At 40.2% G+C, this 27,876-nt stretch overlaps 1 protein-coding gene across 1 annotated transcript; it reads right to left on the bottom strand.

The window, feature by feature from the left end:
- Positions 1-304: 304 nt before the first annotated feature.
- Positions 305-27,876, bottom strand: LOC140238458 (dnaJ homolog subfamily C member 11-like). The gene is given in 17 exon segments (XM_072318359.1): positions 305-2,146; positions 3,420-3,549; positions 4,795-5,001; positions 7,006-7,075; positions 9,055-9,210; positions 11,928-12,044; positions 13,810-13,892; positions 18,160-18,284; positions 19,276-19,343; positions 20,012-20,079; positions 21,164-21,338; positions 21,776-21,809; positions 21,812-21,845; positions 22,836-22,929; positions 22,931-23,000; positions 24,141-24,270; positions 27,795-27,876. Coding segments are annotated over 17 exon segments (1,659 nt in total). The 5' UTR covers positions 27,870-27,876; the 3' UTR covers positions 305-2,123.

Here is a 27,876-nt window from a genome sequence, read left to right as displayed (position 1 = left end):
GTGTGTGTGTGAGTGTGCATAATTATATCACATATTCATATACTTAATGAAATTCTTGCATCGAGTTGAGTTTTTTTTTAATGTATGCCCATGATTTTTTTTGTCATGGTTACTACAGCTGTACTACTAAACACTGATTATTTCATTTGGTGCTACAATTACGTTGGTGGAGGGCAATTTGTCTCAGTTGCAAGGTACATGTACATGTTATAACGCGGTAAAGTCAGCAATCCCAGCTGCCCCATGGTAATATTGTTTCCCTGTACTTAACCATAAAATTGCACACAGACAAGAAGAGCCAATGTTAGTTTGTGGTTTTTTTTCCTTTAATCTCTTATTCCATTGAAATATATTTAACTCAGGAAATGCAGATAAATTCCTGCTCCAGGAATATACAATATATCCACACTATGTCAAGACTGGTCAAACACAAGATGCTCATCTTTGATCAAATGCAGCGCTTACGTCACATTGCCGCTTCCCAAGCTGCAAATACTTCACAAAACTTGACAAATTCTTTGCAGAAGGGACAAAGAATCCAAGATTCATCTTTTCTCACATCACCATTCAGATCTGCCTTCAGTACAAAAGCACCGAATTGACACAATGATTCAGACAAGCTAAAATTCAGAACATTTATGACCATCGCCTGGTCTTTCCTCTGGAAATTGTTCTTTTTTCCCCCAAGTTAAAAAAAAACCCCAAAAAACAAAAAAACTGCCAAACACTCACAATGCACCTGTTTTGCAAGTGCATTGTATACACTAAGTTAAAATCACTGAGAAAAAAAAAACACAAACAAAACCTCTCCTAAGACAAGATTCTACAACAAAGATATTCTGGAGAAGGGATTGCTTGCTTCAACATTTTGTTTATCTGTATTATTTTGAGAGTTCTGTTCACTGTCATAACCTGTCAAAATCACAATCTATACATCCTATAGGGCATATTTGACCCTTTGCAGACAGACTGATTTTCCTTTAGCATGCGTTCCCATTTACCCCAGCCCAAGAATACTCGGTACTAGTCTTCAACGGGTTAAACAACAAAAATATTGTCTCCAAATGAAATCACACTGGAAAGAATAAACAGTAGAACATCAAATTCATAGGGCTCTTTATAACATTGATTGTGCACCATTTGTGTTCTTTATATTTTGTATCTATATATTGTAAGTTGAGAAAGTCTTGTATTTACTTTGGGGCCTATTCCCAACAAGCCTGAAAGGCTTTAATTGGTCCCCCACAATGAATATGTTTATACTATGACTTGAAATGTAATGATTGTTGTTTTTAATGTGGAAATAAATGAAATGAAATGAAATATGTCACGTGTATAATGAACAAAACAAATAAAAATACTCCTGTTAAATTCGGCTGTAATTCAATGTAAACATGTTATGCATGGCGAGGTCAGTCAAGCTTTATTGTAATTGCGTTAAACTTTTTAATAAAGTCACAGAAAACACAAATGTGTTCATTCCCCTTAAAATTGGCATTGCCCCTCAAAGAGAAGAGGGTCTTTTTGCTGTAGTTTTATTACATTCCATGCACTTTTCTTTGAACAGTTCCCTTCATTTGATGAGCAGAAAACTTACACAATATTTACTCCCAATGAATATAACTGGCATACCCAAGCAGAAAACAGTTGTAGTTGTACATTTGTACTATGTATGGACAATGAACAAAACAGAGGAAAATTAACAAAGCTTTGAAGCCAAAATGATAGAGAAATCTAGTATTGTGTTTATGTCATTATCGTTTACATGTTCAACACTACAGGCAAGTTTCATAATGTATTCAAATATAATGATGTTTCATCCCGGCACACAGTAACTTCATTCCCTCGGATGTGCTGACAAAGTTCTTTTCATTCAAATCCATGGCAATGTACACTGCATACATTGGTTGTTGCTATCTCAGGCAAGCCACCATCATGCTCCCAGGCTGTCACTAAGCAACTAACCATCGAGGTGGGAATATGACTACAATTTGAATATATTATGAGAGTGGTCTATGTGCAATGAGGCAGGTTTCTTGACTAAAATGGCCGTGTCTCCAGGCAACACAATGTCATCCCGTGGTCTGTCCAAGCACCCTCAATATTCGTCTTTCAAGTAGGTTTCAACTTGGATCTAGTTTGTGAGCTGTGGAGTCAAACAGACAGAGAAAGATTGATAAAGGTAAATCAGTGCTAATATCACTGACAATCACATACAAAAAAAGATGTTTGTTTAAACATACAAGAAATCTAACATAAATCGCAATACATGGGACAAAAGAAAATGTTCTCTTGTGTGATCACACTCAATCATACACATACAGAGTATCTACATGAACCATGGTGGTTCAGGGGTGTGGATCAACACAACAGAGAATTGAACTGCACTGTCAAGCATTTTTGATGTCACTGAATCAAAGTGATGATTTTACAGTCTTTTGCTATAGCTTAGTGCTGGTTTCAAGAAAGATATCTTTGCACGTAGCTTTAGGTAGTGGGATGAAACTGGGTACGAGAATGGCTAGAAACCATTGCATACACAGATAAACCATATGTAGGCTATGTGAGACTATTTAGAACCAGTTTCCACTGCAGTGAATTACTATGACTTCACACTTTGGTACTCTATGTCAAGCAGCACTCAGCAAGCATAACATAACCCAAGTACAGTGCACTCCCGTTATAACGAACACAGCTACAGTGCACTCCCGTTATAACGAACACAGCTACAGTGCACTCCCGTTATAACGAACACGGTTATAAAGAAATTCCGGTTACAACGAAGTAAGAATTCAGGCCACAACATTATCCGCTCTCTGTTTTTTTTTATTGTCTATTTTTTCGGTTATAACGAAATTTCGATATTACAAAAGATAACACCGGTTCCGAGAAATTCGTTATAACGGGAGTCCATTGTATAATGAAATTCCGGTTAAAACGAAGTATAAATTCAGGCCGGAATATTGTCCACTCTATGTATCTTTATTGTTTATTTGTTCGGTTATAACGAAATTTCGATATAACGAAGTTCTCTGGACAGGCAGTTTTCTTTCATTATATTGAAATTCCATTGTAAACGAAAACAATTTTAAATAAACAATAAAAAAAACATAGAGCAGATAATGTTGCCGCCTGAATTTTTACTTCGTTGTAACTGGAATTTCGTTATAACGGGAGTGCACTGTACCACAAAAGCACTGCAAAAGCAGAAATTTTAGCACAAGTTATTTTTTGCTCTCAGCTCAGTAAGATTACCACATGTTTTGAATTCTGCAGAAGCACAGATACAAAATAACATTACATGTAACAAGCAAAAAAATTCAAACTTCCACCCTTGTTTCATGTTGCAGAAAATGCACAAAACTTTCCACACTGCTAAAATATCCACTTTCACAGTAGTCATAGGAATAATCGCTCACATTGCCTCGGTATCCTAAGCTGTTCGGTGTCGCCCACGGTGCACTCGTGGAGAGCTTGGCGGAACTCGTACACCACCCTCAGCTGTTTCTCCTCACCTATGCAGGGGTCATAGAACCCAGGAAGACTGACCTGTGGGGAAGAGCGTTTCAAACGTTAATAGTAAACAAATAATGCTCAACATAAAAACAATTGGGAAGAATAATCCACCTGATCCACTTTGGGACAGTCCAAAACACATGAGGAGAAGCTAAGTGAATTTTTGGATCGCTAAAAAGTATGGAGAGTGGATAATTTCAGGAATGTCTGACACAGAAATGTGCATTATTTGTTTCACAAAAAGAAGCCACCATTTTAAGTTCCAAGGCAGACACTTTTCCAAAACTCCCAGGCCAGCACCAGCTCCAAGATAACTGACTGCACACACAAACAACTGCAATGCATTTTAAATGAACGGGTAATGCAGTCGTGTGCGGCTGAGTCATTGCTAGTGCCGGTCATTAGTACACTAACACCTGGTACACACAAACTTGGGCCTATGGTCACATGATAGCTCACAGCCAATCATTTTATAAGGATTCATATCACTGTTTTTTTAATCTGTAATGGGAGCAGCGGTTAGCTGCTTGACTTTCTTACTATGAGATGCACAGAGGTGTGAAGTTAAAGGGATAGTACAGTAATGGTGGAGATGAGAATTGGGCTTTTAACTTTTTGCGAGATACAAAGAAAACACTTATGATATAGTACAGAGCATACCATTTTAAGAGGAATTCAAAGTTTATTTGATGAAAAACGGGTTTGGAATGACTGAAACATCCAAAAACAAAGTAAAACAAAGCGATCGTAATAAAGTGTGGGTCCCACACTTTATTAGAATCGCTCTTTTTTGGATATCTCAGCCATTTCAAAACCAATTTTCATCAAATAAACGTTGAATTCCTCATAGAATTACATGCTCTTTCATATTTCATAAGAGGTTTCTCATTATCTCACCAAAAAATGTTGGAAACCTGAAATTAGGTCTCAACCAAAACTGTACAATCCCTGAGTCTGTTAGCTAGCTAAGATGAATGCATACTGGTCATTCATTTCAGCATAATTGACCAAGTTGCCACTACTTTTACACCTAAATATACACCATAGATGGAGTTTTGGCCAAGATGGAGCCACTATGAAATGTTGAACTGGTGTGCAGTGTACTTTCTCAGGCAGCATTCATACAAAGTCTAATATTTGCGGATAATACGAGAGACGTTTCATCTGCACTCCTTCAGTCCCTACACATTCACAGGATTACCACTGTATATCATGCACACATTGTGTAGTATGATTGTTGGCGGTGCTGACAGGGTCAAAGGTCGGGTGACTACTGACCTTTGACACATCGGTGAGTATCAGCTTGGAATCCTTCACTTGGCACTGCAGTGGGATTTTGACATCGATGAAGTCGCCCTCAGCAGACGACCTGCCGATGTCGTTGGCTGAGACCAGTTTGCCGTACCAGGCTTCTTTGATGATCAGTCCGTTGCGGCTCTCTTCAAAGTCAACTATTCTTTTCATCATGTCCTCCATCAACCTCACCTGCGAATTCAACGAGAAACAGTCAAGAATTATAATCAGACACAATCACAGATTCTGATTCCAATTATGATATTTGAATCTTGGTTCTCTTTGGGTCAACAGAAGTTACATGCAACCTAGAATTTCTCACAAAACTCCCTGACTTCTAAAAACGGGAGATGCCAAAATCAGCTGTCATCCAGCGCAAGATCAATTCGATAAGACCAAGGCGGCACTTTGAAGTGCTGTCTTGCTGAGACTATCGCATAACCGCTTGGTAGTACTTTCACTCGTTCAAATTCCCATCAAATCTGAGCTGCGACTGCAGAGTCTGCAGAGTAAGATAACGCTTTGGTGCAACCAAATACATAATAATATGAGTGTGAATCCACTCAAAATGTTGTGTACAATCAAGTGCTCTTTTTGCTGACTCACACCTCGGTTTCATCACATAGGCAGTAGCCACTGTTTTGTAATAGATTATGGTGTTCAGTGGACAGGTATTAATTGCATCATGGATCTATGATTTCATACTTTTGAATGTTACCTGGTTTTTAATGAACTGTAAACCAACACTACCTGAGAGTAAATAGCTTGCAAACAATCAAATTTCTTCTTCTTACACAGAGCCTTCTTAACACCTACATTCCTTCACTGATTCATAAGTATGAATGTTTAGAAAGTTGCAACAGACCCATTGACTATCCCTGCATAGCTACACATCTGCCTGGCCAATTTATCCTAGCATGACGTGCCACTGCCTTTAAGAATATACAAAGAACTTGTATACATCAGTGCACAAGACCTGACTGCGTATCACACACAGATGCTACCAAACTCCTTCTGTGTTGGGGACTTTGCACAGAGGTTCCCTGTGCTGATCGGCACTATCAAAGCACAGAAAAGGTTTAAGATTTTCTGTGGCATCAATACGTGCATGCTGTTTGCAACAGGAAGCCGAATATTATGCCAAAATTTCTCTGCTTAAAGGACAAGTTCACCTTCATTAACGTTAGGAGTAAGAGAATGCAGCAATATCAGTAGAACACATCAGTGAAAGTTTGAGGAAAATTGGACAATCCGTTCAAAGGTTATGAATTTTTAAAGTTTCTGCTCACTCAAGGCTGGATGAGAAGACTACTATAGCTTGTGATGTCACATGTGTACAACAATAAAAAGAAAGAATAAAGAAAATTCAACATATTTTCACTTTTCTCGCATATCAAAAGAATACTGGACTTCTCTCTTTTACAAGGCAGGGGGAATAATATTACCCTTAACATATGTCAGTAACAAGTCGAAGAAATGTACACTTTATTCACAAAGTGAAGTTTTGTGAAATTCTCTTTTTATTTTCTTTACATCATGGTACCCATATGACATCATACACTGTAGTAGTCTTCTCATCCGGCAGTGACTGCGCAGATATTTAAAAAATTCGTAACTTTTGAACGGATTGTCCGATTTTCCCTAAACTTTCACTGATGTGGACTACTAATATTGTTGCATTCACTCAATCCACATGTGTATGAAGGTGGACTTGTCCTTTAAAGGTGCATAGTCCCGGTAGTGTAGAGGGCGCTGTTGATGATACTGCCGATCACCGTTAGCATTGATACGAAGATTACCGAAGTTGAGCTGTCATCAAGAGTAAAGTACGTAGGTGTTGTTAGGTAACATTGCCTTTGTTGTCTTCTCTGCGCATCGCGCAGTCTGTAGTAATGCCAGGGTGCGTGCATTTGTGCTTGTTATTATGACATCACAAAAGAAGTTTACTAAAGCTGTCATCCCCCTCAACCGATTCATGAGCCGAACTGTGATCGGACCACTGGCTACAGTGAATCGGACTTCTTCGGACTCGGGGAAGTGGACCAAAGCGTAAGCGCTAAAAAGGAGTCAATAGCGTAGGTCTCTATAGGAAACTTGCGCCGCGCGCCCGCATATGCATTTGACTAAAACACCAGGACCACGCACCTTTAAAGTGACTGGCTCCATCGAGTCTTTCAGTGAATCAAGTTTACTTACAGCAGCGTGTGCTTCTCTCTTCTTCTGCTCCATGGCATCTTTGTTGGATTTCTTCTGCTCATCAATATCTCTAGAAAAGTAGAGGACAAAATACGCATAAATGCTATGTAAGTCATTAACCCTTTACAGTGCAGTCCCGTTGTAACGAACATGGTTATAACGAAATTCCAGTTACCACAAAGTAAACAAGAGACCCGCGGGTCTAGCGCTCACCTGAGTATCGCAAGTTCACCTTTCACGCAGTCACTAATCTAAATTATTCACAGCTCTACTAAAATTTGACCAGGCATTCTCAAGTAGAAGATGAAAATGTACAATAAGGGCCCAAATTTTTTAAGATTCCTTAATTTGGGGGGATTGGGGCCCCCTGGGGCCCTCTGGGTGGGGCATGGTGCCCATTTTGATAAATTGAGATCCTGACCCCCTAGGGATGCTACCTGCCAAGTTTGACAAAAATCCATCATGAGGTTTTCGGAAGAAGATGAAAATGTACCATTCAGGCCCCCATTTGGACCTCCCCCCCCCCCCCCCCTCCGCCCCCAAGAGGGGCACCCCTGGATCTGCTATGAACAAATTTGAAACTACAGTCATTAATGTACTCACTCATAGTATTATCTTCGCTCTATAACTTCTGATTCTAGAGAAGATTTTTAAAGATTCCTTCATTTGGGGGGGGGGGGGGTTGGGACCCCTAGGTGCCCCCTGGGTGGGGCATAGTGCCCATTTTAACAAATTGAGATCCTAACCCCCTAGGGATGCTACCTGCCATGTTTGGTGAAAATGGGTCATGGGGTTCTCAAGAAAAAGATGAAAATGTACAATTTAGGCCCTATTAGGACCCCTCCCCACCCCCCTCCCCTGGGTCCCAAGGGGGGCACCTCTGATTCTGCCATGAACGAACTTGAAACTACAGTCATCAATGTACTAACTCATAGTATTAACTTAGCTCTATCACTTCTGGTTCGAGAGAAGAAGATTTTTACAGATTCCTTAATTTGGGGGGGGGGGGGATTGGGCCCCCCTGGGGGCCCCCTGGGTGGGGCATGGTGCCCATTTTAACAAATTGAGTTCCTAACCCCCTAGGGATGCTACCTGCCAAGTTTGATGAAAATTGGTCTTGGGGTTTTCAAGAAGAAGATGAAAATGTAAAAAGTTTACGCACGACGGACGACGCACGACGCACAACGGACGCCGGATGAAGGGCGATCGCAATAGCTCTATTGAGCCTTTGGCTCAGGTGAGCTAAAAATCAGGCTGCAACATTATCCGCTCTATGTTTTTTATTAGTTCTTTGCCCAGTTATAATGAAATTTCGATATAAAAAAAGAGAAATTGCTGGTCCCGAGGACTTTGTTATAACAGGAGTCCACTGTATCTCCCACATGTTCCCTGTAACACCAATGTCTTCTCACTGAGGGATAGTAAAATTCATTTTTCAATTTTTCAGAAGTTTGTACAGAAATTTTCCCTGTTTTATAGCTCACTGCGGTCTCACCAGGGCATGTCTGTTTAACTTGTGACTTGCCACAGTAATATTTCATACAGCTCAAACACACCAAATCTTTCCAGAGTGACAAGTTTTCTCAGCACAGTCAAACTTGATATGAACAGCACTGAGCAACAACAGAAAAGCTGATACTCAACGAAGACCGATTCTCAGCCCACTGGGACCCAAGATACTTCTTGGACCCAGAATGGAGTATTACAAGTCTATTTGGATACAAGTCACCATTCAAACTGACTTTCCTAAACTTTTAAAAAATCTTCCTCTTCATACAAAATGTATCTTCCTCTTCATACAAAATGCCGCTTTTATCAAAATCAAGGGGAAAAACTGTCATGCCATATCCCAATCATAAGTAAATATCACTTCAATTAATTAACTTTGGCCTTTTCTCTGAAATCTCAGAGAAATTTCAAATGCTTGAACCATCAAAACGCACACTATGGCATGCTTTTTTCATTTCTTCAAACTAAAAGGCAGAGAAGTTACTTGATGTGACTACTGCTCCTTTCAAGTCTAAACTGACCTCTGAAGTTCAAACTGACCTCTCTTTCTGCTGCTGCAGGTAAGGGTTGACCACAAGCACCTTGACCAGCCAGTAGACCACCAAGGGGGCCACTGTACCATAGAAGATGGCCTGGGGACTGACATCATGTGACAGGTGGATGGGGAAGACAAGCGTTTGGTTGGCTCGGTGGGCCCTGGATCAACAACACCAAACCACATGTAAATTGATTTTTAAATTTGAAACTGGATCAGCAGAGTTTTTTTTTTTTTTCCTTTTTTCTTTTTAAAGGTCAAGTCCACCTTCATAGACATGTGGATTGAGTCAATGCAGCAATACCAGTGCAACACATCAGAAGTTATGAATTTTTGAACTTTCTGCTCAGTCACTGCTGGATGAGGAGACTACTACAGCTTGTGATGTCTCATGTGTAGAACGATATAAAGAAAATATAAAGAAAATTCAACATATTTTCACTCTTCTCACATTAAAAAAGAATGCTTGACTTACCTCTTTCAGAAGGCAGGGGGAATAGTATTACCCTTAACATCTGTCAGTGACAAGATGCATCGATGTGTACTTTTTTCTAAAAATACAATTTTGTGAAATTCTCTTTATATTTTCTTTATATCGTTTTACGCATGTGACATCATACACTGTAGTAGTCTCCTCATCCAGCAGTGATTGCACAAATATTTTAAAAATTAATAATTTTTGAACGGATTGTCCAAACTTTCAATGATGTGTTCTGCTAATATTGCTGCATTCACTCAATCCGTACGTATATGAAGGTGGACTTGTCGTTTAAAATCACTTGTGCACCCACAGTTCTGTCCGTATGATACAAAGATAAATCATTTTCAACATGCGCATTATCATTCATTCATTCATTTATTCATTCAATCAATCTGGGGCCCGTTTCATAAAACTTGTCATCAGTGACAAGTTATCACAGATGTGACAAGCTACTGAAATCCTTGCATCTGATAGGCTGAGAGCAAATTTGTCATAGAAATGTGGCAGTTGTCACTGATGACAAGTTTTATGAAACGGGCCCCCGGTTTATCAAAAATACCACCGTGGCAGCAGAGAGATTGAACTGCGGAGTGACAAAACATTATCAGAAGATAACTGTGACTGCACCAAAGGCAAAACAACCAAAACTTACATCTTCTACAGGATGAGAGAGAATCAGTCTATTGATATACAAATGATGCACAGGATAGAGTGCGTTAGTGGAGGCGTAGCGCACTCGAGGGTATTTACAATTGTGAAACATGCACTACATTGTAAACAGGCTCGGTGGAGCACCCCAATTATCTCGCAGAAATCCATCGGCAGCCGAGCCTCATTTGCATAAAGTAAACAACATGTACTCGCGTAGTTGAGAAAAAGTAAACAACTTCTCAAGCTAATAACAATTTAAGGAAACCTATTTTCGGATTAAAATTGAGTTAGTTTGAATTTGAAAACATGTCCGAATATGCACATATAACATATTAAAGGATTTGACAATGATAAAATGTGAAATTTTAGCGAAAACCTGGCGAGCAAAATTACCAAAAATATGCCTCGAAAATCATCCTAAAATTCACGAAGTGTGATTGCGGAACCAAAGCGCCATTCGAACAAAGTACACCGAAATTTATTTATCTGCTTGCATTTTAAATGTCATACCGTAATATTCCCGGCCATGGTTGTGTCGGAAAAAAACAGAAGGTGATGTCAAAAATGACACGAACGCAAAGCGTACAGGTCGGTCCCATGTATATATAATCGCGTGACTGTAGCGTTGCATGTCACAGCACACACAACGATTTGCTGCATGCAGCATGCGCGGCAGCAGCTCAGCAGTCACACCGCCGTGCGACACTCAGCGAAATTGACTGCGTCACATGCAAACCAACAATGAGCACGAAATCCTGAATCTCACGTAACACGCATACCCAATATTACGGGAAAAGAAATGACGTCATTTTCAATTGTTTCACTGACTACAATTTTCTATTCCAAACCCTGTAGAAACAAGTTGATTTCTCAAAAAGTACAGGTGGAACCAATCGAAAACTTTCACCATATATGGATTGAGGCCTGATAAACTTATGTTGCCAATTTCGGACACATTGGAGCCCGGCCATAGTCCAGTCGGAAAAAAACAGAGAGCATGTTTTGCGAGAGGTGATTTTCAAAACGCTTTAATATCTCAAGTTCTAGTGCAGCAAATTTCATAATTTTTTCATCAAAAGGAAGGTTTTTAAAAACTTAGATAGTGTGGGAAGTTTGAGTTTACTAGCGGCACGCACAGCGGCACAAGGAGAAGGTAAAGATTTGACTTTTTCATGCACACAGTTTCGGGCAGCCGTGGATGCCCGTTGGGAATTCAAATAGAACGGGGCGATAATGAGATGCAAATTGGGGTGCTCCACCGCGCCTGTAAATACCCGAGAGTGAGCTGCATATCCACTAACGCCACAAAATAATCCTGTGCATCATTTGTTTTATAAAATGGGTCGAAAACTAACAGCATTTTTCACGTAGTTCCTACCTTTGTGGGTCGATACCAGTCAGCTACATGTAGCACTCACTCGAGAGAGTCAAGCACGTCGCACTCGGAAATCCCGCACATATAAGTACGCCACATATGATAATGTTATGCACATATGATAATGTTATGCACACAAGAAAGGCCGGCCGGCGGCAGCCCGAACTAGAAGTTGTTTACAGGATTGACAGCGTGTATAGTAGCGCGCGACGCACTTGTAACAACTGATTGAGTGCGCACTGGTACTGCAGTGCAATGGTACTAAAGTAAACAATGCCAACGTGACTCATTTCAGCGCTTCCTATTGGCTACATTCTTGAACCCATTTTATAATATTGGTATATATTGGTATCACACTTCAAAGAACTTACCGCAGCCGCAGGAAAACTCCTGTCGGATAGCCGACACTGATCTTGGCACCGAGGCGATTGTGTTTGGAGACTTTCTTCTCTCCTCCGTACTCCAACATCACACCAAATGTTCCCAACCTAAAATATTCCAACACAAGTGAGGGTCAACACAAGCTACAAAATACTCTTGTGATATGAAGGCAAACAAGTTTGGTTGATTCTATTAGGAAAATAAAAATGAGATTAATGAATAAACTAGAAATATCGCTATGGCGACTGATGCCTCCGCCATAATGCATGATTCTCCCAATAGGTGTATAGTACAATGTCTTCACAATGTGTGATGACAGTTTCACATAACTGGCAAAATAAATGTATTGAATGCTCACTTTCCTCAAACTGGGTTTGCTATAATTGTCTAAGAGTGCAGGTACACATATTTGGGGAATTGAGGATTTTTACTTGACTTCTGACCGACCCTGTTATATGTTTATGCATTGAGTAATTTTCAAGGTATGAAGAAAGAGTGTAATTACAGTACAAAATAGATTTTTTTTTTTCATTTAAACCTGACCTTTGATCCTTAACCTTTGACTTTTGACCTTCTGGCTGGAAATTTCCCAGAGAATCTCCATTAGGTAATACAACATGTATATATTAAGTTTTAAAACTAATAATGCAAGCATTGAATATACACTAGTATATGAGGGAAACAGTAAAATTTTGAGGAGTTGACCTTGACCTTTGACCCCTGACTACTGACCCATGACCCCTCAATTCCCTAGATAATCCCTGCCAGTCAGAACATGCATATGTACCAGGTTCTATGAAGATACATTAAACCATTTGCGAGAAAGTGAAATTGCAACATTTTCACCTAACCTTTGACCTTTTGACCTTTGACCTTATGACATGAAACTCTCTCTGGAGAATCTTTACGCAGTAGTACATGTCTACACTAAGTTTTAATAAAATACCTTCGGGCATTGCATAGATATGGGGGAAATACCAACATTTTTAGCATTTGACCTTGACCTTTTGACCTTTGACCTCTTGCCAATGTCACTAAAATCTCCTCAACTAATTGCCCCATCATACATCATCCTTGGACCAAGTTTGGTGAAAGCTACTTCATCCAGTTTTGAGTTATCACGTAAACAGATAAATTTTAGGATTTTACCTTGATCTTTGACCTTTGACCTCTGTCCGATTTCACTAAAAAAACTAATCATGTAATTGTTCCATCATACATCATCCTCGGACAAAGTTTGGTGAAATTTGCTCGATCCAGTCTTGAGTTATCGCGTAAACGGATACAATTTCATGATTTGACCTTGACCTTTGACCTTTGGCCGATTTCACCCAAAATCTAATCAAGTAATTGCCCCATCATACTTTATACTTGGACCAAGTTTGGTAAAATTCCAGTCAATATTTCTCAAGTTATCGCGTAAACGAATGCGGACGGACGTACGGACGTACGGACGTACGGACGTACGTACGGACGGACGGACAACCCGAAAACATAATGCCTCCGGCACCACTTCGTGGCGGAGGCATAATAAAGATAATTAGACAAATTAACAGATAAATAAACAAACAAATAGATTAATTAATCAATTAATAAATATGAAGATTTCACATCAAAACAACTGAAATAAGAAACCACCTGTCTTTGATGAAAGCAAACAGCAATAGCAAAACAAATACAATTCTTTATGAAGAATTGCTAATCAACGTATATCAGATCATCCAAATAGTGGTCTCAAACTGCATTTTGTAAATACATTCAACATTTTTAGAGCCCATACATGAAAAGTTTTACAATTTCAATCATCCTATTCTGAAATCAAATATCTCGCATTGTCCTGTACAAGATAAAAGATGATTGAGTCATACTCACTTAACAGAGGCAGTGAGGCGGGCTTCATCGGTGGAGAATTTCCTGGTATAGGAGGCACTCACAAAGGTGTTGGGTATCCCAAACTAAAGAGAGAACAGAATGCTTTCATATCACTGCTGCTTTGGGGGCACTATTCTTCTGAAATGATCACACAATTGATTCCTTGTTAAAATTACACAAACATCCAATACATTCTCCATATGAGCTTTATGTGTTACGTTTTCTTACTAGATCTGCTTTATCAATGTTTTGTTTGCTTTAATTTGTTGTTGGCGTTACTGCTGATGATCTTGGGGGATCACTGTCTCTTAATTTGGTGCTAAATATGATTTGAATTTCCATGGCTTTCTTTGGTTCTTTATTCCATTTTATACGGATTCCAGCTACAAGAGGCAATAATCTCTATAAATCCAATCAGTAGGAGCTTGACAATCCCCTCCCCTCTCTTTCCCCCTGACGGACAAATTTATCCTTCTACCAACCTCCTCATACCAGGAAGAAGGTATCCCTTCTCTCTCCTCCTACAGACTTACCAATCTCCCCCTACCAGTAGGAAAGCATCACTTCTCTCCCAAATTACAAATCTTTTTCTTCCCGTAGGAGGGCATCTTTTTTCTCTCCTCCTACCAAACTCCTCCTACCGGTAGAAAAGCATAATTTCTCTCTCCTCCAATCAACCTCCTACTACCGGTAGGGAGGCATCATTTCTCTAACCTCCTATCAATCTCCCTACCAGAAGGCATCATTCATCTCTCCTCCAACCAACCTCCTCCACTGGTAGGAAGCCATCATTTTCTCTCCTCCTACCAACCTCCTCCTACCAGGAGGAAGGCACCACTTTTTCCTCCTAATACAAAATCTCTTCATTCCACTTGAAAATCATCTTATTTTTCTCCTCCTATCAATCTCTTCCTGTTGGTACAAAGGTATCACTTTTTGCCCTCCTATTATCCTCCTCCCACCAGTAGGGAGGCATCACTTCACCTCTCATCCTACCAACCACCTACTAACCACCTACCAACCTTGTACCAAAAGGAAGGCATCACATCTCACACAAATCCTTTTTTTTTTTCCAGTAGGAAGGCATCACTTTTCATTCTTCCTACCAACCTCTTCCCACTGGTAGGAAGGCATCACTTTTCATTCCTCCTACCAACCTCTTCCTACTGATAGGAAGGCATCACTTTTCATTCCTCCTACCAACCTCTTCCTACTGGTAGGAAGGCATCACTTTTTATTCCTCCTACCAACCTCTTCCCACTGGTAGGAAGGCATCACTTTTCATTCCTCCTACCAACCTCTTCCCACTGGTAGGAAGGCATCACTTTTCATTCCTCCTACCAACCTCTTCCCACTGGTAGGAAGGCATCACTTTTCATTCCTCCTACCAACCTCTTCCTACTGGTAGAAAGGCATCATCTTTCATTCCTCCTTCCAACCTCTTCCTACTGGTAGGAAGGCATCACTTTTTATTCCTCCTACCAACCTCTTCGGACTGGTAGGAAGGCATCGCTTTTCATTGCTCCTACCAACCTCTTCCTACTGGTAGGAAGGCATCACTTTTCATTCCTCCTACCAACCTCTTCCCACTGGTAGGAAGGCATCACTTTTCATTCCTCCTACCAAACTCTTCCTACTGGTAGGAAGGCATCATCTTTCATTCCTCCTTCCAACCTCTTCCTACTGGTAGGAAGGCATCACTTTTTATTCCTCCTACCAACCTCTTCGGACTGGTAGGAAGGCATCACTTTTCATTCCTCCTACCAACCTCTTCCTACTGGTAGGAAGGCATCACTTTTTATTCCTCCTACCAACCTCTTCCTACTGGTAGGAAGGCATCACTTTTCATTCCTCCTACCAACCTCCTCCTACTGGTAGGAAGGCATCACTTTTCATTCCTCCTACCAACCTGTTCCTACGGGTAGGAAGGCATCACTTTTCATTCCTCCTACCAACCTCTTCGGACTGGTAGGAAGGCATCACTTTTCATTCCTCCTACCAACCTCTTCCTACGGGTAGGAAGGCATCACTTTTTATTCCTCCTACTAACCTCTTCGGACTGGTAGGAAGGCATCACTTTTCATTCCTCCTACCAACCTCTTCCTACTGGTAGGAAGGCATCACTTTTTATTCCTCCTACCAACCTCTTCTGACTGGTAGGAAGGTATCACTTTTCATTCCTCCTACCAACCTCTTCCTACTGGCAGGAAGGCATCACTTTTTATTCCTCCTACCAACCTCTTCCTACTGGTAGGAAGGCATCACTTTTCATTCCTCCTACCAACCTCCTCCTACTGGTAGGAAGGCATCACTTTTCATTCCTCCTACCAACCTCTTCCTACGGGTAGGAAGGCATCACTTTTTATTCCTCCTACCAACCTCTTCCTACTGGTAGGAAGGCATCACTTTTTATTCCTCCTACCAACCTCTTCCTACTGGTAGGAAGGCATCACTTTTTATTCCTCCTACCAACCTCTTCCTACTGGTAGGAAGGCATCACTTTTCATTCCTCCTACCAACCTCTTCCTACGGGTAGGAAGGCATCACTTTTTATTCCTCCTACCAACCTCTTCCTACTGGTAGGAAGGCATCACTTTTCATTCCTCCTACCAACCTCTTCCTACTGGTAGGAAGGCATCACTTTTTATTCCTCCTACCAACCTCTTCCTACGGGTAGGAAGGCATCACTTTTTATTCCTCCTACCAACCTCTTCCCACTGGTAGGAAGGCATCACTTTTCATTCCTCCTACCAAACTCTTCCTACTGGTAGGAAGGCATCATCTTTCATTCCTCCTTCCAACCTCTTCCTACTGGTAGGAAGGCATCACTTTTTATTCCTCCTACCAACCTCTTCGGACTGGTAGGAAGGCATCACTTTTCATTCCTCCTACCAACCTCTTCCTACTGGTAGGAAGGCATCACTTTTTATTCCTCCTACCAACCTCTTCCTACTGGTAGGAAGGCATCACTTTTCATTCCTCCTACCAACCTCCTCCTACTGGTAGGAAGGCATCACTTTTCATTCCTCCTACCGACCTGTTCCTACGGGTAGGAAGGCATCACTTTTCATTCCTCCTACCAACCTCTTCGGACTGGTAGGAAGGCATCACTTTTCATTCCTCCTACCAACCTCTTCCTACGGGTAGGAAGGCATCACTTTTTATTCCTCCTACTAACCTCTTCGGACTGGTAGGAAGGCATCACTTTTCATTCCTCCTACCAACCTCTTCCTACTGGTAGGAAGGCATCACTTTTTATTCCTCCTACCAACCTCTTCTGACTGGTAGGAAGGTATCACTTTTCATTCCTCCTACCAACCTCTTCCTACTGGCAGGAAGGCATCACTTTTTATTCCTCCTACCAACCTCTTCCTACTGGTAGGAAGGCATCACTTTTCATTCCTCCTACCAACCTCCTCCTACTGGTAGGAAGGCATCACTTTTCATTCCTCCTACCAACCTCTTCCTACGGGTAGGAAGGCATCACTTTTTATTCCTCCTACCAACCTCTTCCTACTGGTAGGAAGGCATCACTTTTTATTCCTCCTACCAACCTCTTCCTACTGGTAGGAAGGCATCACTTTTTATTCCTCCTACCAACCTCTTCCTACTGGTAGGAAGGCATCACTTTTCATTCCTCCTACCAACCTCTTCCTACGGGTAGGAAGGCATCACTTTTTATTCCTCCTACCAACCTCTTCCTACTGGTAGGAAGGCATCACTTTTCATTCCTCCTACCAACCTCTTCCTACTGGTAGGAAGGCATCACTTTTTATTCCTCCTACCAACCTCTTCCTACGGGTAGGAAGGCATCACTTTTTATTCCTCCTACCAACCTCTTCGGACTGGTAGGAAGGCATCACTTTTCATTCCTCCTACCAACCTCTTCCTACTGGTAGGAAGGCATCACTTTTTATTCCTCCTACCAACCTCTTCTGACTGGTAGGAAGGCATCACTTTTCATTCCTCCTACCAACCTCTTCCTACTGGTAGGAAGGCATCACTTTTTATTCCTCCTACCAACCTCTTCCTACTGGTAGGAAGGCATCACTTTTCATTCCTCCTACCAACCTCCTCCTACTGGTAGGAAGGCATCACTTTTCATTCCTCCTACCAACCTCTTCATACGGGTAGGAAGGCATCACTTTTCATTCCTCCTACCAACCTCTTCCCACTGGTAGGAAGGCATCACTTTTTATTCCTCCTATCAACCTCTTCTGACTGGTAGGAAGGCATCACTTTTCATTCCTCCTACCAACCTCTTCCTACTGATAGGAAGGCATCACTTGTCATTCCTCCTACCAACCTCTTCCTATTGGTAGGAAGGCATCACTATTCTCTCCTGCCTACCTGAAGCTGGCAAGACAGGTGGCTATCCTTGGTGTCCCTGACCACCATGGACGTCATGGAGGACTGGAGTCCAGCCTTCCACGTCAGGTAGCCCATGGTGTGTCGGTCAAGCTGCCTGGCTCCAACTAGAGATAAACCAGAGACCAAATTAAAAGACTTACATTCACTTTCTATTTTCTTCTTTTTAAATTCATGAAATTTTTCCGTCAAGATGTTTTCATTGCAACTGATTGACAAATTGCCCTGCATCGACGTAAATAAGCACTGAATTGATCAGTGTCTTAGTAGTAGCAATGATACATCAATGCTAAATTGTACATGCTGATAAATACCCTCATGGACATGACATACCATGGGTGTGATCCTATGAACATACAGTCAACCTTGCTAAAGTTGACCTCACATAAGTTGAAGGTCTGTTCAAGTCCTCTTCTCTTTAATATTCTATTGATTTTGATCCCTCATAATTCTAATTTTCTCAAAGTTGAAGCTATTTCTTCAGTCCAAATAGATTCGACTTAGGCAAGGTTGACTACGGTAAGATGGGTCTACTGTCCCTAAAAATGCACTAGCTGCTTACACATGTGAACATGGTGTGACATTAATCAATTGATAAATTGAATTGAACTGAAATACAAGTGGTAAAATAGAAGAAGCAAAAAAATGACAGTTTGAGCAAAGGAAAAAAAGAAAAGAAAAAAAGAAATGGACGTTCAAATCAAGTAACTATTAAAGTGACTGCTTGATTGCATGTCCGTAGATCAAGCATGTCCAGTTTGGAATAGGAAAGGGGCAGCTTTCGTCATGTGACTATGGTATCCTTTAAGGTGCTCAAAATTCAGAATAAGCTTTGTGGATGTATACACACATACAATACTCCTCAAAAACTTTATAAAAACCTGTCTACATAGAGGAAGTCCCAAGAGCAAGTCAATTCCTGTTCTGGGCATTGTAACCATTACACAAATGCGTCCATTACCAGTTTTTTTTTTTTCCTCTCTTATTCCTATATTATTTAAAATCACAAATATATTACACAGACTGCATGAGTGACAACATCCATTAGTGAAAACTGGTCATGACAACATCCATCAGTGAAAACTGGTCATGACATACCAATCACAAGGCCGGGGGCAACCATGCCTTGAGGAGTGACCTGGAATAACCCTGAGCATGTGGCAAAGCTGAAGAAATGAGAGCGAGGAAAGAACACAAATAATTACAATCATTAATTGACAAGTAACGAATGCAAAGTCCTTAACACCAGTCTAGCTTTACAAGATGGGAGAATACTGTAAAAGTGGATATTTTCGCGCGACTAATTTTTCGCGCTAGGCCGGGTCAGAAGAGTTTCGCGTGTTTTTAATTCCGCGGAATCGAGACATCACGCACAGGAACGTATGGCAAGCAAAAATATTCGCGTGCTTTTATTTTCGCGCTAGCTTCTGGTTGCGCGAAATGCGCGAAAATTTCAACACCGCGAAAATTTCCACTTTTACAGTAAGTTGAATATAGTCTGGGTCAACCTTGTTTTCTTGATCACCCAGTGTTTTTTGACAGTTTCACCCTATTTCGAAGGTGCTGAATCAGAATCTGTATGATGCAACTCTCGAATCCTTAAGGATTTTGAGACAAGATGGCCGCCAAAAATTGATATACCCAGGATTCAACAATAATGATTTTGGCTGATGTTCAATATAGCATTTTCCCACCACAAGTTGCTCAGAGCGCTTTTACACATATCACACTAACTCTCAATCATTGCAAAAAATAACAAGATTGGGCCCGGGTATATCTCTGATCTCAAATCAATCACAATCCTGACACAAAGTCAATTCTGCAGCAGTCTTACCTTCTCTTTGATATATTCCTGAAATACTTCATGACAAATGATGGGCCATTGCCACCTGAGAGTTGGAACTAGAGTGAAAAGAATGAAATATAGAACACAATTACAGCCTTATAATGAAATAAGAGTGTAATAAGAATAAAGATTGGATGCTGTGTTCAAAGTTTACCAAAATATAAACCAACATCGATAATAGCTAATTGCTGCAGTTGATATTCATTAATGGCCCAGTTGGTACCAGTGAATGGCATTATCATTCAGATATTCTTGGTAACTTTATATAACTTAACAACACATTTAGAAGCCATGGTTTTGTTGGACATGGAATACGTATCATACGAACCACAAATGGTTTTCAAAATTAGGAGAGTCTATATCATTAGAGAGAGAGAGAATTTTGCTCCTATCAAATTTTACAATGATATGAACCAAGGAATGTTTAGAGGGCTGTGTCTCTAGCTTTACTTGATGAAGAACTATTTTTGAGTGTGGTATTTTCTTGCATCAGATCAGCACATACCAGAATCACCTCTTGCCGATAGATAAATCTAAGAAGTTTCATTCATGAGTGTTCCCAATCACCAAACTGTGTTTCCAACATTTTCTATTACATTGATCCAATGATATACATGAAGGAGCCATGTGCAAATGCATGCTCCCCCCCCCCCCCCCCCCCCCATCCACCCCCATCCATTCCCCATTCCTTCCCAATCCCTGCCCGGTTCCCTAGCCTCTTATGGACAAAACAATTTTACTGCTTAATATTTCTAACTTATGATATGATTTGGGTTAATTGTTTTTACTGTGTGCCTGTTTTTAAGCAAACGGACCAAACATGTTTCCAAATGAAAGGCATTATTTACCATTTGTACATCAAGTATAATCAAGCTTTTGTGCTTCAAAACTGTTCTAAAATGAGAGTTAGGATAGAAACATCCAATGTAAAAATTTTAATCAGTATAATCAATGTTAAGTATTGTTAAATATACAAAATGTGAATGATGGTTATAATAAAATTGACTATAGAATAAATCATCTGCATTTATGGTTTATTGAGAAAAATAGTAATATCTCCTTAAATCTTAGGCTTTATTGCAAAAATTTTACATGGTAGGATCATATTTTGATCAAAGAACCTGAAAATGTCTTTCTTACCTCCCCCCATGCTTGAGGTGACGTCACCCTCCGGAGGGACACAGAAAAATTCCCGGTCCCGTTCCCGTTCTGAGTGAGCAGGTTCCCTGAGAACGTGGCTGTGTCAGACGTTGTGAGAGGTGTATCCAAGGATTGGGCTATGGACATGTTCTTCACTTCTATTAGAGGGAGGCCACTAGAAAGAAAACAAACAGACATACACGTAACAAACAGATTGCTTTCATGCATTTTCAAAATCTGATTTCATCTTTATGCTGCCTGAGAATATGCATGAGGAGGATTTTAGAACACAATCAAGAACACAATATTAACATACATATTCAAAGTACCTGAAAGACCCAGGTTATAAAATGAATAGAAAATGGCAGAAAATTCTTGAGAACACTTGTCATACCCCATTACAAATCCCCCCCCCCCCCAACAAAAAAAAAAACAACAACAACAACAACAACAACAAACAAACAATAAGTAATAGCACTTTAATTTGGCAAGAACAAGTCTTACTACAATAAAACGTTGAATGGTGTGAAAATTTAGCGGGCACCACACTATGACTACAGACTAGAAAAATTAACAATCAAATTGAGATAGAAAAAGAAGTTAGATTCTTACCCTGGCTCCTCTTCGTATCCTTCATAGTGGTCAACACGTCAGTAGCATCTATACCAACGCTAATAACACCCTGAAAAGAGAAATGTCAAAAATGGATAATGATTGTATGAAACAAGATTTTTTGATAATCATCTCTGTTTGTAAAGCTTCACTAAACTTTACTAAGATTGTTTTCAACATAATTTTCATCATCATCATCATCATCATCACTCATTTCCATGACCATTACAAATATTTGCATCATCATCACATATATGCATATTTTTGCTCTCTTTTACATAGCAGTAGTGACTGGGGCTTATCTTTTTTAGGGGGAAAAAATGTGATCTTATAATTGGTGATCAGCAAGTCAATCACAAGCAGAGAATACTAAGACTACACCATTGGAATTCACAAATCTTATGAATTTTTCCTTCATATATCCATTCTTCAGTTGCCAACATCACATAATACATTGTATGTTCTGCAAACATGTGGTACAAGAGTCAGTAAACCATTAGTGTTACAATGCAAATGTATGTGAATGGACAGACAGATAAACAGACATCACATAGACAGATGCACACACACACAGATAGACAAACAGACAGACACATAGACAGACAGATGCAGAAAAACAGATAGATAGATGGACAGAAAAATGACAAAAAGATAGTGAATACGGTCAACTTTGCCTAAGTCAAATCTATGTAGACTGAATAGCTGCAATTTAACCAATAGAAAATTCGACTCATGAGGGATTAAAATCAATAGAATATAAAGAAAAGAGGACTTGAAAAGACCTTCGACCTAGACGATTATTTGACTTATGTGAGGTCGACTTGAGCAAGGTTGACTGCACATATAGATAGTTTATACATAAAGATAGATGATGAATAATGAAATTGACAGAATGATACAAAGGTAGAATAAAGATGTGTATAAAACAGATAAAGAGAAATAGCTATACATGGACGGGAAGACAGGCATAGAGAGAGAGATGGAGAGGAAACAGAAATAGATGGATAGACGGATAGGGTGATAGTCAGATCTATGGATGAGGGGATGGTAGCAAGCCTACCCTAGGGTTGGTACTCTGCTGGAGTCTCCTCTCTTCTCGCTCCTTGGCTAGTCTCTCGTACTCCTCACGGATCTCTTGGGCGGATCTCATCTTGCTCCCATTCCGCCTCCAGGCCTTTCTTCCCGTACACATCATAGATTGCTCTTCTGGATGGATCACTAAGAACTGCGCAATAGGATAGAGTAGAGACGTAGCCATCAGGCCAAGTGTGACAAAATATCAAACAGCTACACTTATTTGACTGGCAAAGATATCAGTGACTCTAGAAAGCAATCCATCAATTCTTATGATTGACATGCAAGAAACAACGGTGCATACTATCCCTTGCAGTATCGTGAATGTGAATAAAAAATAGCCCCTTCGCTAAACATATCATTAACATGTTCCTCTATTTTCTGTCGAAAAAATTAAAGAGTGCAGATTGGAATGCCTTTTAGGTGCACAAACATCAACATGCCCACTTTGTCTTAAAATCTTCCTACTGTGACGAACCATTCATTTATTTGACAGTTTCCAATAATTGCAATTTGCCATCAAATTTGCAAACTTCTCATTCAAGTTCACAGATCCTAAATATTCTAGATAGTGAATGACCAGTAAAATATGATGCAAGACTTATTTTGACTGCAAGATACATTTGTTGTCCACTATTGCACAAATACGCTGTATTGCCATACAGGCATACTTTCACCCAGATACACCTTTTCTTTTCTCTCTCTTTCTTTCTAGTAGGATTTATTAGGAAAAGAGCATGCCGACTTCCCCAAAATGAATTTCAAGCAGTTGTACACCCATTCTGTTGGGGAAAGTCTCTGTACCATATGTCCCCCCCCCCCCAAAAAAAAAAAAAAAAAAAAAATTACACCAGGACCCTCCACAATGATAACTTTAAAAATAGTGAATCAATCCAAATAAAATTCCAGGGTATAAAACTACAACTCATTGCCCACATCTTACAGAAAACCCCATTCGATTTGCTTATAGCGGTCAAAGAGAAATGAGGGATTTTGTAAAGCATGTCAGGAATCTCTTCCCTCCAAGTTCTGTCTATTGTGTTCACGCATTAATGTGTAGTTTCAAGAGCATCCAAGTTCCAAACTTGGAAGAGTCAGACTTGTGACATGCTTTACAATAGTCCATATTTCTCTGTGACCGCCTAACCAATTGAATGGGGTTTTCTGCAAAATAGAGCTATGATGTTGTATTTTAAGACCCTGAAGTAGCATTTGGACAGTTAAATCATATTGAGTGTTATCATTGTGAAAATCCGATAGTAATTTTTTTTTGCGACATACTGTAGATTACCTTCGTAGGCCTGCTGTACATTGTTAAAGATGGTCTCTGCCGAGGACTTGTCTGCTGTCTGCCCATGTTTGTCTGGATGGTACAGCATGCACATCCGACGGTACGCCGTTTTCAGCTCATCCTGTGAGGCCTGCAAAGACGTTTTGTTACCATGGAGATGAACAACAAATTCTTCAATACTCATGATCAGAGATGCAATGTGCAATTAGCTTTTCATTTGAAAGCTGTAAATTTGGAGTTTGATTCACCTAAAATTGATCATAATTTTCATATTTTACAGAAGCTCAGATGGAGGATCAACTGACATGGGTGATTTAATGTTAGTAGGCCTACCATCAAAATAATTGTAATAGGATCAAAAGATAAAAACCAAAAACAGTCTATTGAAAAAAAGATTTGCTTTAACTATAAATGTTTAATTTTAAAATGTATTAGTGTACAGGAGGCCTACGTCTGGGAATGATTGTAAGTCTGTGCAGCAAATTTCTGATTTAAAATTCTTTCCTGCATAACATGTCATTGTTTTTCTTTTGCAACTAACAACTTCTGTCAGATGGGTTAAAAAGGCATGACATAATTTCCTGATGGTCAACCAATAACATTGAATACAAAATATATATGTTTATGAAAATTACTTGCATTTGATGAACATTACTATCAGAGCTTCTCAAAATTTTAGTCAGTCTATTAATTACTGAATTCTTGCAAATTCAAAGTATATCTAGAAATTTATATCTAATTAGACTGCTTAATTCTTAGTACACTGTATGACATTACTGTTGTATGTACAGTTGTATTGCAATCATCTGATCATGAACATATGCAGTGACTAATTACTAGTAGATTGGCAGATCTAGTAATTTCTTATGTTTCTAAAGAAATTGTGAATAAAGCTGCATGTACAAAATGTATATCCCAAATTATATAAAATTATTGGATAACTGAACTAAGGAGAAGGAACTCTAGCCACAAAGCACCTGGAACTAACAGTATCATAATGTACTGTGAAATTCATTGCACACTGTCAACAATAGTGCAATAAAATATCCATCTATCTTTCACTGAAATGTATAACATTTTCTATAATAGACTAATGCACTTGTCAATGTAATGACTCACCCCACTACCCCCGGACATGGGTGCGTCATTTCCTCGTTTGGTCCGTCAAATTTGTGACCTAGCTGTCCGTCATTTTACCAGCTTTGTCCGTCAAATTTTTGACCGAGGGGTGCGTCAAAATCCCATCATTGTCGGTCAAATTTTTGACCGAGGGGTGCGTCATGGTACGTCACTTGGCTATGGAAAATAACACGCATTATTCTGAACCGAGGGGTGCGTCACTTGGCTACAGCCTATGGAAAACTGCACGCATTTTTGCACGCTACCAGTACCGTATACATCACGTACCGCGAGTGAAATTACGGTGAGCGTTTTCCCGCGGCAAGTGAAAATCAAAGTAGGGAAGCATTTTGGAATAAGAGGGAAAAATGCTTGCCAGAATCTGGCAAGCAAATAATTTAAAAGCGGCACCCTTTCTTCTCACATTTTCTATCCAACAAACCCATGAAATCCCGCATACTCAATCTCAAGTCAAACCAGGACTTGTTTAGGCTGTGCGAATCTCTACGTACAGCGACTGGGCTGTGTATACTCGCGGGAATGCCGTGGCGTGGTGTGTACCTGCGCTGCAGTATGCATCCACCGGACTAACTATACACAGCCCAGTCGCTGTACATGGTACGTCGCGACAGGGCTGTACGCGCGCGACCACCAACCACTAGGAGAGCGACGTAATCGTATCACGATAGCTTTGAATTTTGATACTTAACATCATTTTTGTCACCTCAAACTCATCCAGTATACTCTTCAATATTTACTCTACATCTGATGCTATCAGTATTCAAATGTACGCAATGAAACTTACCGAAATTGATCATCATATCCAGCATGTCCACACGGTACACAATCTTTCACGCCAGGCCTAACTATACACTTGAACACAGCACAGTCGCTGTACATGGTACGTCGACGTACCATGGAATTGCGCCAGAAAGTGTCATTTCATTTGTTCCACGGACTTATCGCAAGTGGTCTCCATGGACCCAGTGTGGCGAACTATTCTTCTGTAATAGAAACATGCATTTAACGTGAGTAAAGTATTCTGTTTAAAGGAGAAAAGTATACATTTTCCTAAGTTTTGTAGTTGTGTTGAGGTTCCTCACTTTGAGGCTGCATGCCGCGCTCGTCAGACGCTGTTTTCGCATAGCGTAACAGTGTCTGGTCGGGCTACCACCGGACTAGCAATGGCCGCGCACACACAGCGCATCTGCACACATGTGATTGTCGTATGGATGGATTGCATGCACAGAATACATACTACTGTACGGAATATCGTAGCAGCAGCGTGATGTACGGTGAATGACGGTACGGTGCTTGCAGGGCCAGGGTAAGGGAAACTTGCCGAAACTTTTACAAATTATGTTTACGAACCAAAAGAAAATGAAATTGCTTGAATAAAACGTATGCAAAAATCGTTTCAGTATTTTCGGGGGTGCGTCAAATGTACCGAGGATGTCCGTCAAAAAAGTGACCGAGGTGTTCGTCACTTTCAACGTGTTGTCCGTCAAAAAAGTGACTGTGGTGTTCGTCACTTGCAGCCTTTTGTCCGTCAAAAAAGTGACTGTGGTGTCCGTCAAAAACCCCGTGTGGTCAGTCAAAAAATGACCATGACGCACCCATGTCCGGGGGTAGTGGGGTGCGTCATTACATTGACAAGTGCATAACGGTTAGAAAGCAATATTTCATTAATCATAGTCAATGTTACAGTTTAAATTTATACCAGTTGAGTATGTAATCAAATCATTCTCGAGATCAAAAACAAAAAGCAACAACAACAACAACAACAACAACAACAACAACAAAAAAAAAACGTTCTTTCAATCATTCCTGTCGAGTGCCGAGCACGATTTTCTGTAACTCCAGGCCCAGGCAATACCAGGGCGCTCCATTGTGAGAATTTCGCATTAGGCTGGTTGAAGTTAGACAATCTGTAGCATCCATTCCTTATTGCATTAAAATTTTGATAGCATGCAACACGTTAAACACACGTTACACTACGGTGTTAAAAAAATGCAAGTTATCAATCATTTAAATTTATGCTAACGTTACAATTTGTACCAGTGCAGTTACCACGGTAAATTGAACTAAATTTATATTATGGGTGCCAATTTATCCTAACCTGAAATGCTGGTTTGTTTATAAAAGTAGTATGAAGAACGCGGGACTACATCCAAGCTAGCAAGAATTAAAAGCCTCAATTTTCTTTTTCAAGATGATGATGCAATGTACCCAAAAGATGGGTATCTATGTCTATGAGCTTCCGGTGACGGCCGGGCTAGCTAGCTAGCTAAGCTAGCGTGTCGCGGAGCACGCGCCAACACACGGCCGGGCGGCAGCTAGGAACGGCATTCCTTTTGAAGCCCGGCCCTAGCCCTCTGACTAACAAACTGCATCGTGCATGCATCATTTACTGGCCGTTTGGAAAGTTCAGTGGAAACAATAGGGTTAAAATGAGATGAAAATCAGCTGAAAATGTAGAGCATAAGTACAACAGAAGTTATTTAGACAAAACAATTAAACAATTTGCAGCCTTACCTCTCTTCTGACATTCAAGATTGCGTAGAAATCATCGGAAGGAGATGGCCCTTCGTCTTCAATGGGCGCTGCCATTTTGAAT

This window comes from Diadema setosum, chromosome 15, assembly GCF_964275005.1.
Source record: "Diadema setosum chromosome 15, eeDiaSeto1, whole genome shotgun sequence".
Taxonomy (NCBI): domain Eukaryota; kingdom Metazoa; phylum Echinodermata; class Echinoidea; order Diadematoida; family Diadematidae; genus Diadema; species Diadema setosum.
Note: the sequence above shows the minus strand (reverse complement) of the source record. Positions and strands in the feature narration are given on the sequence as shown.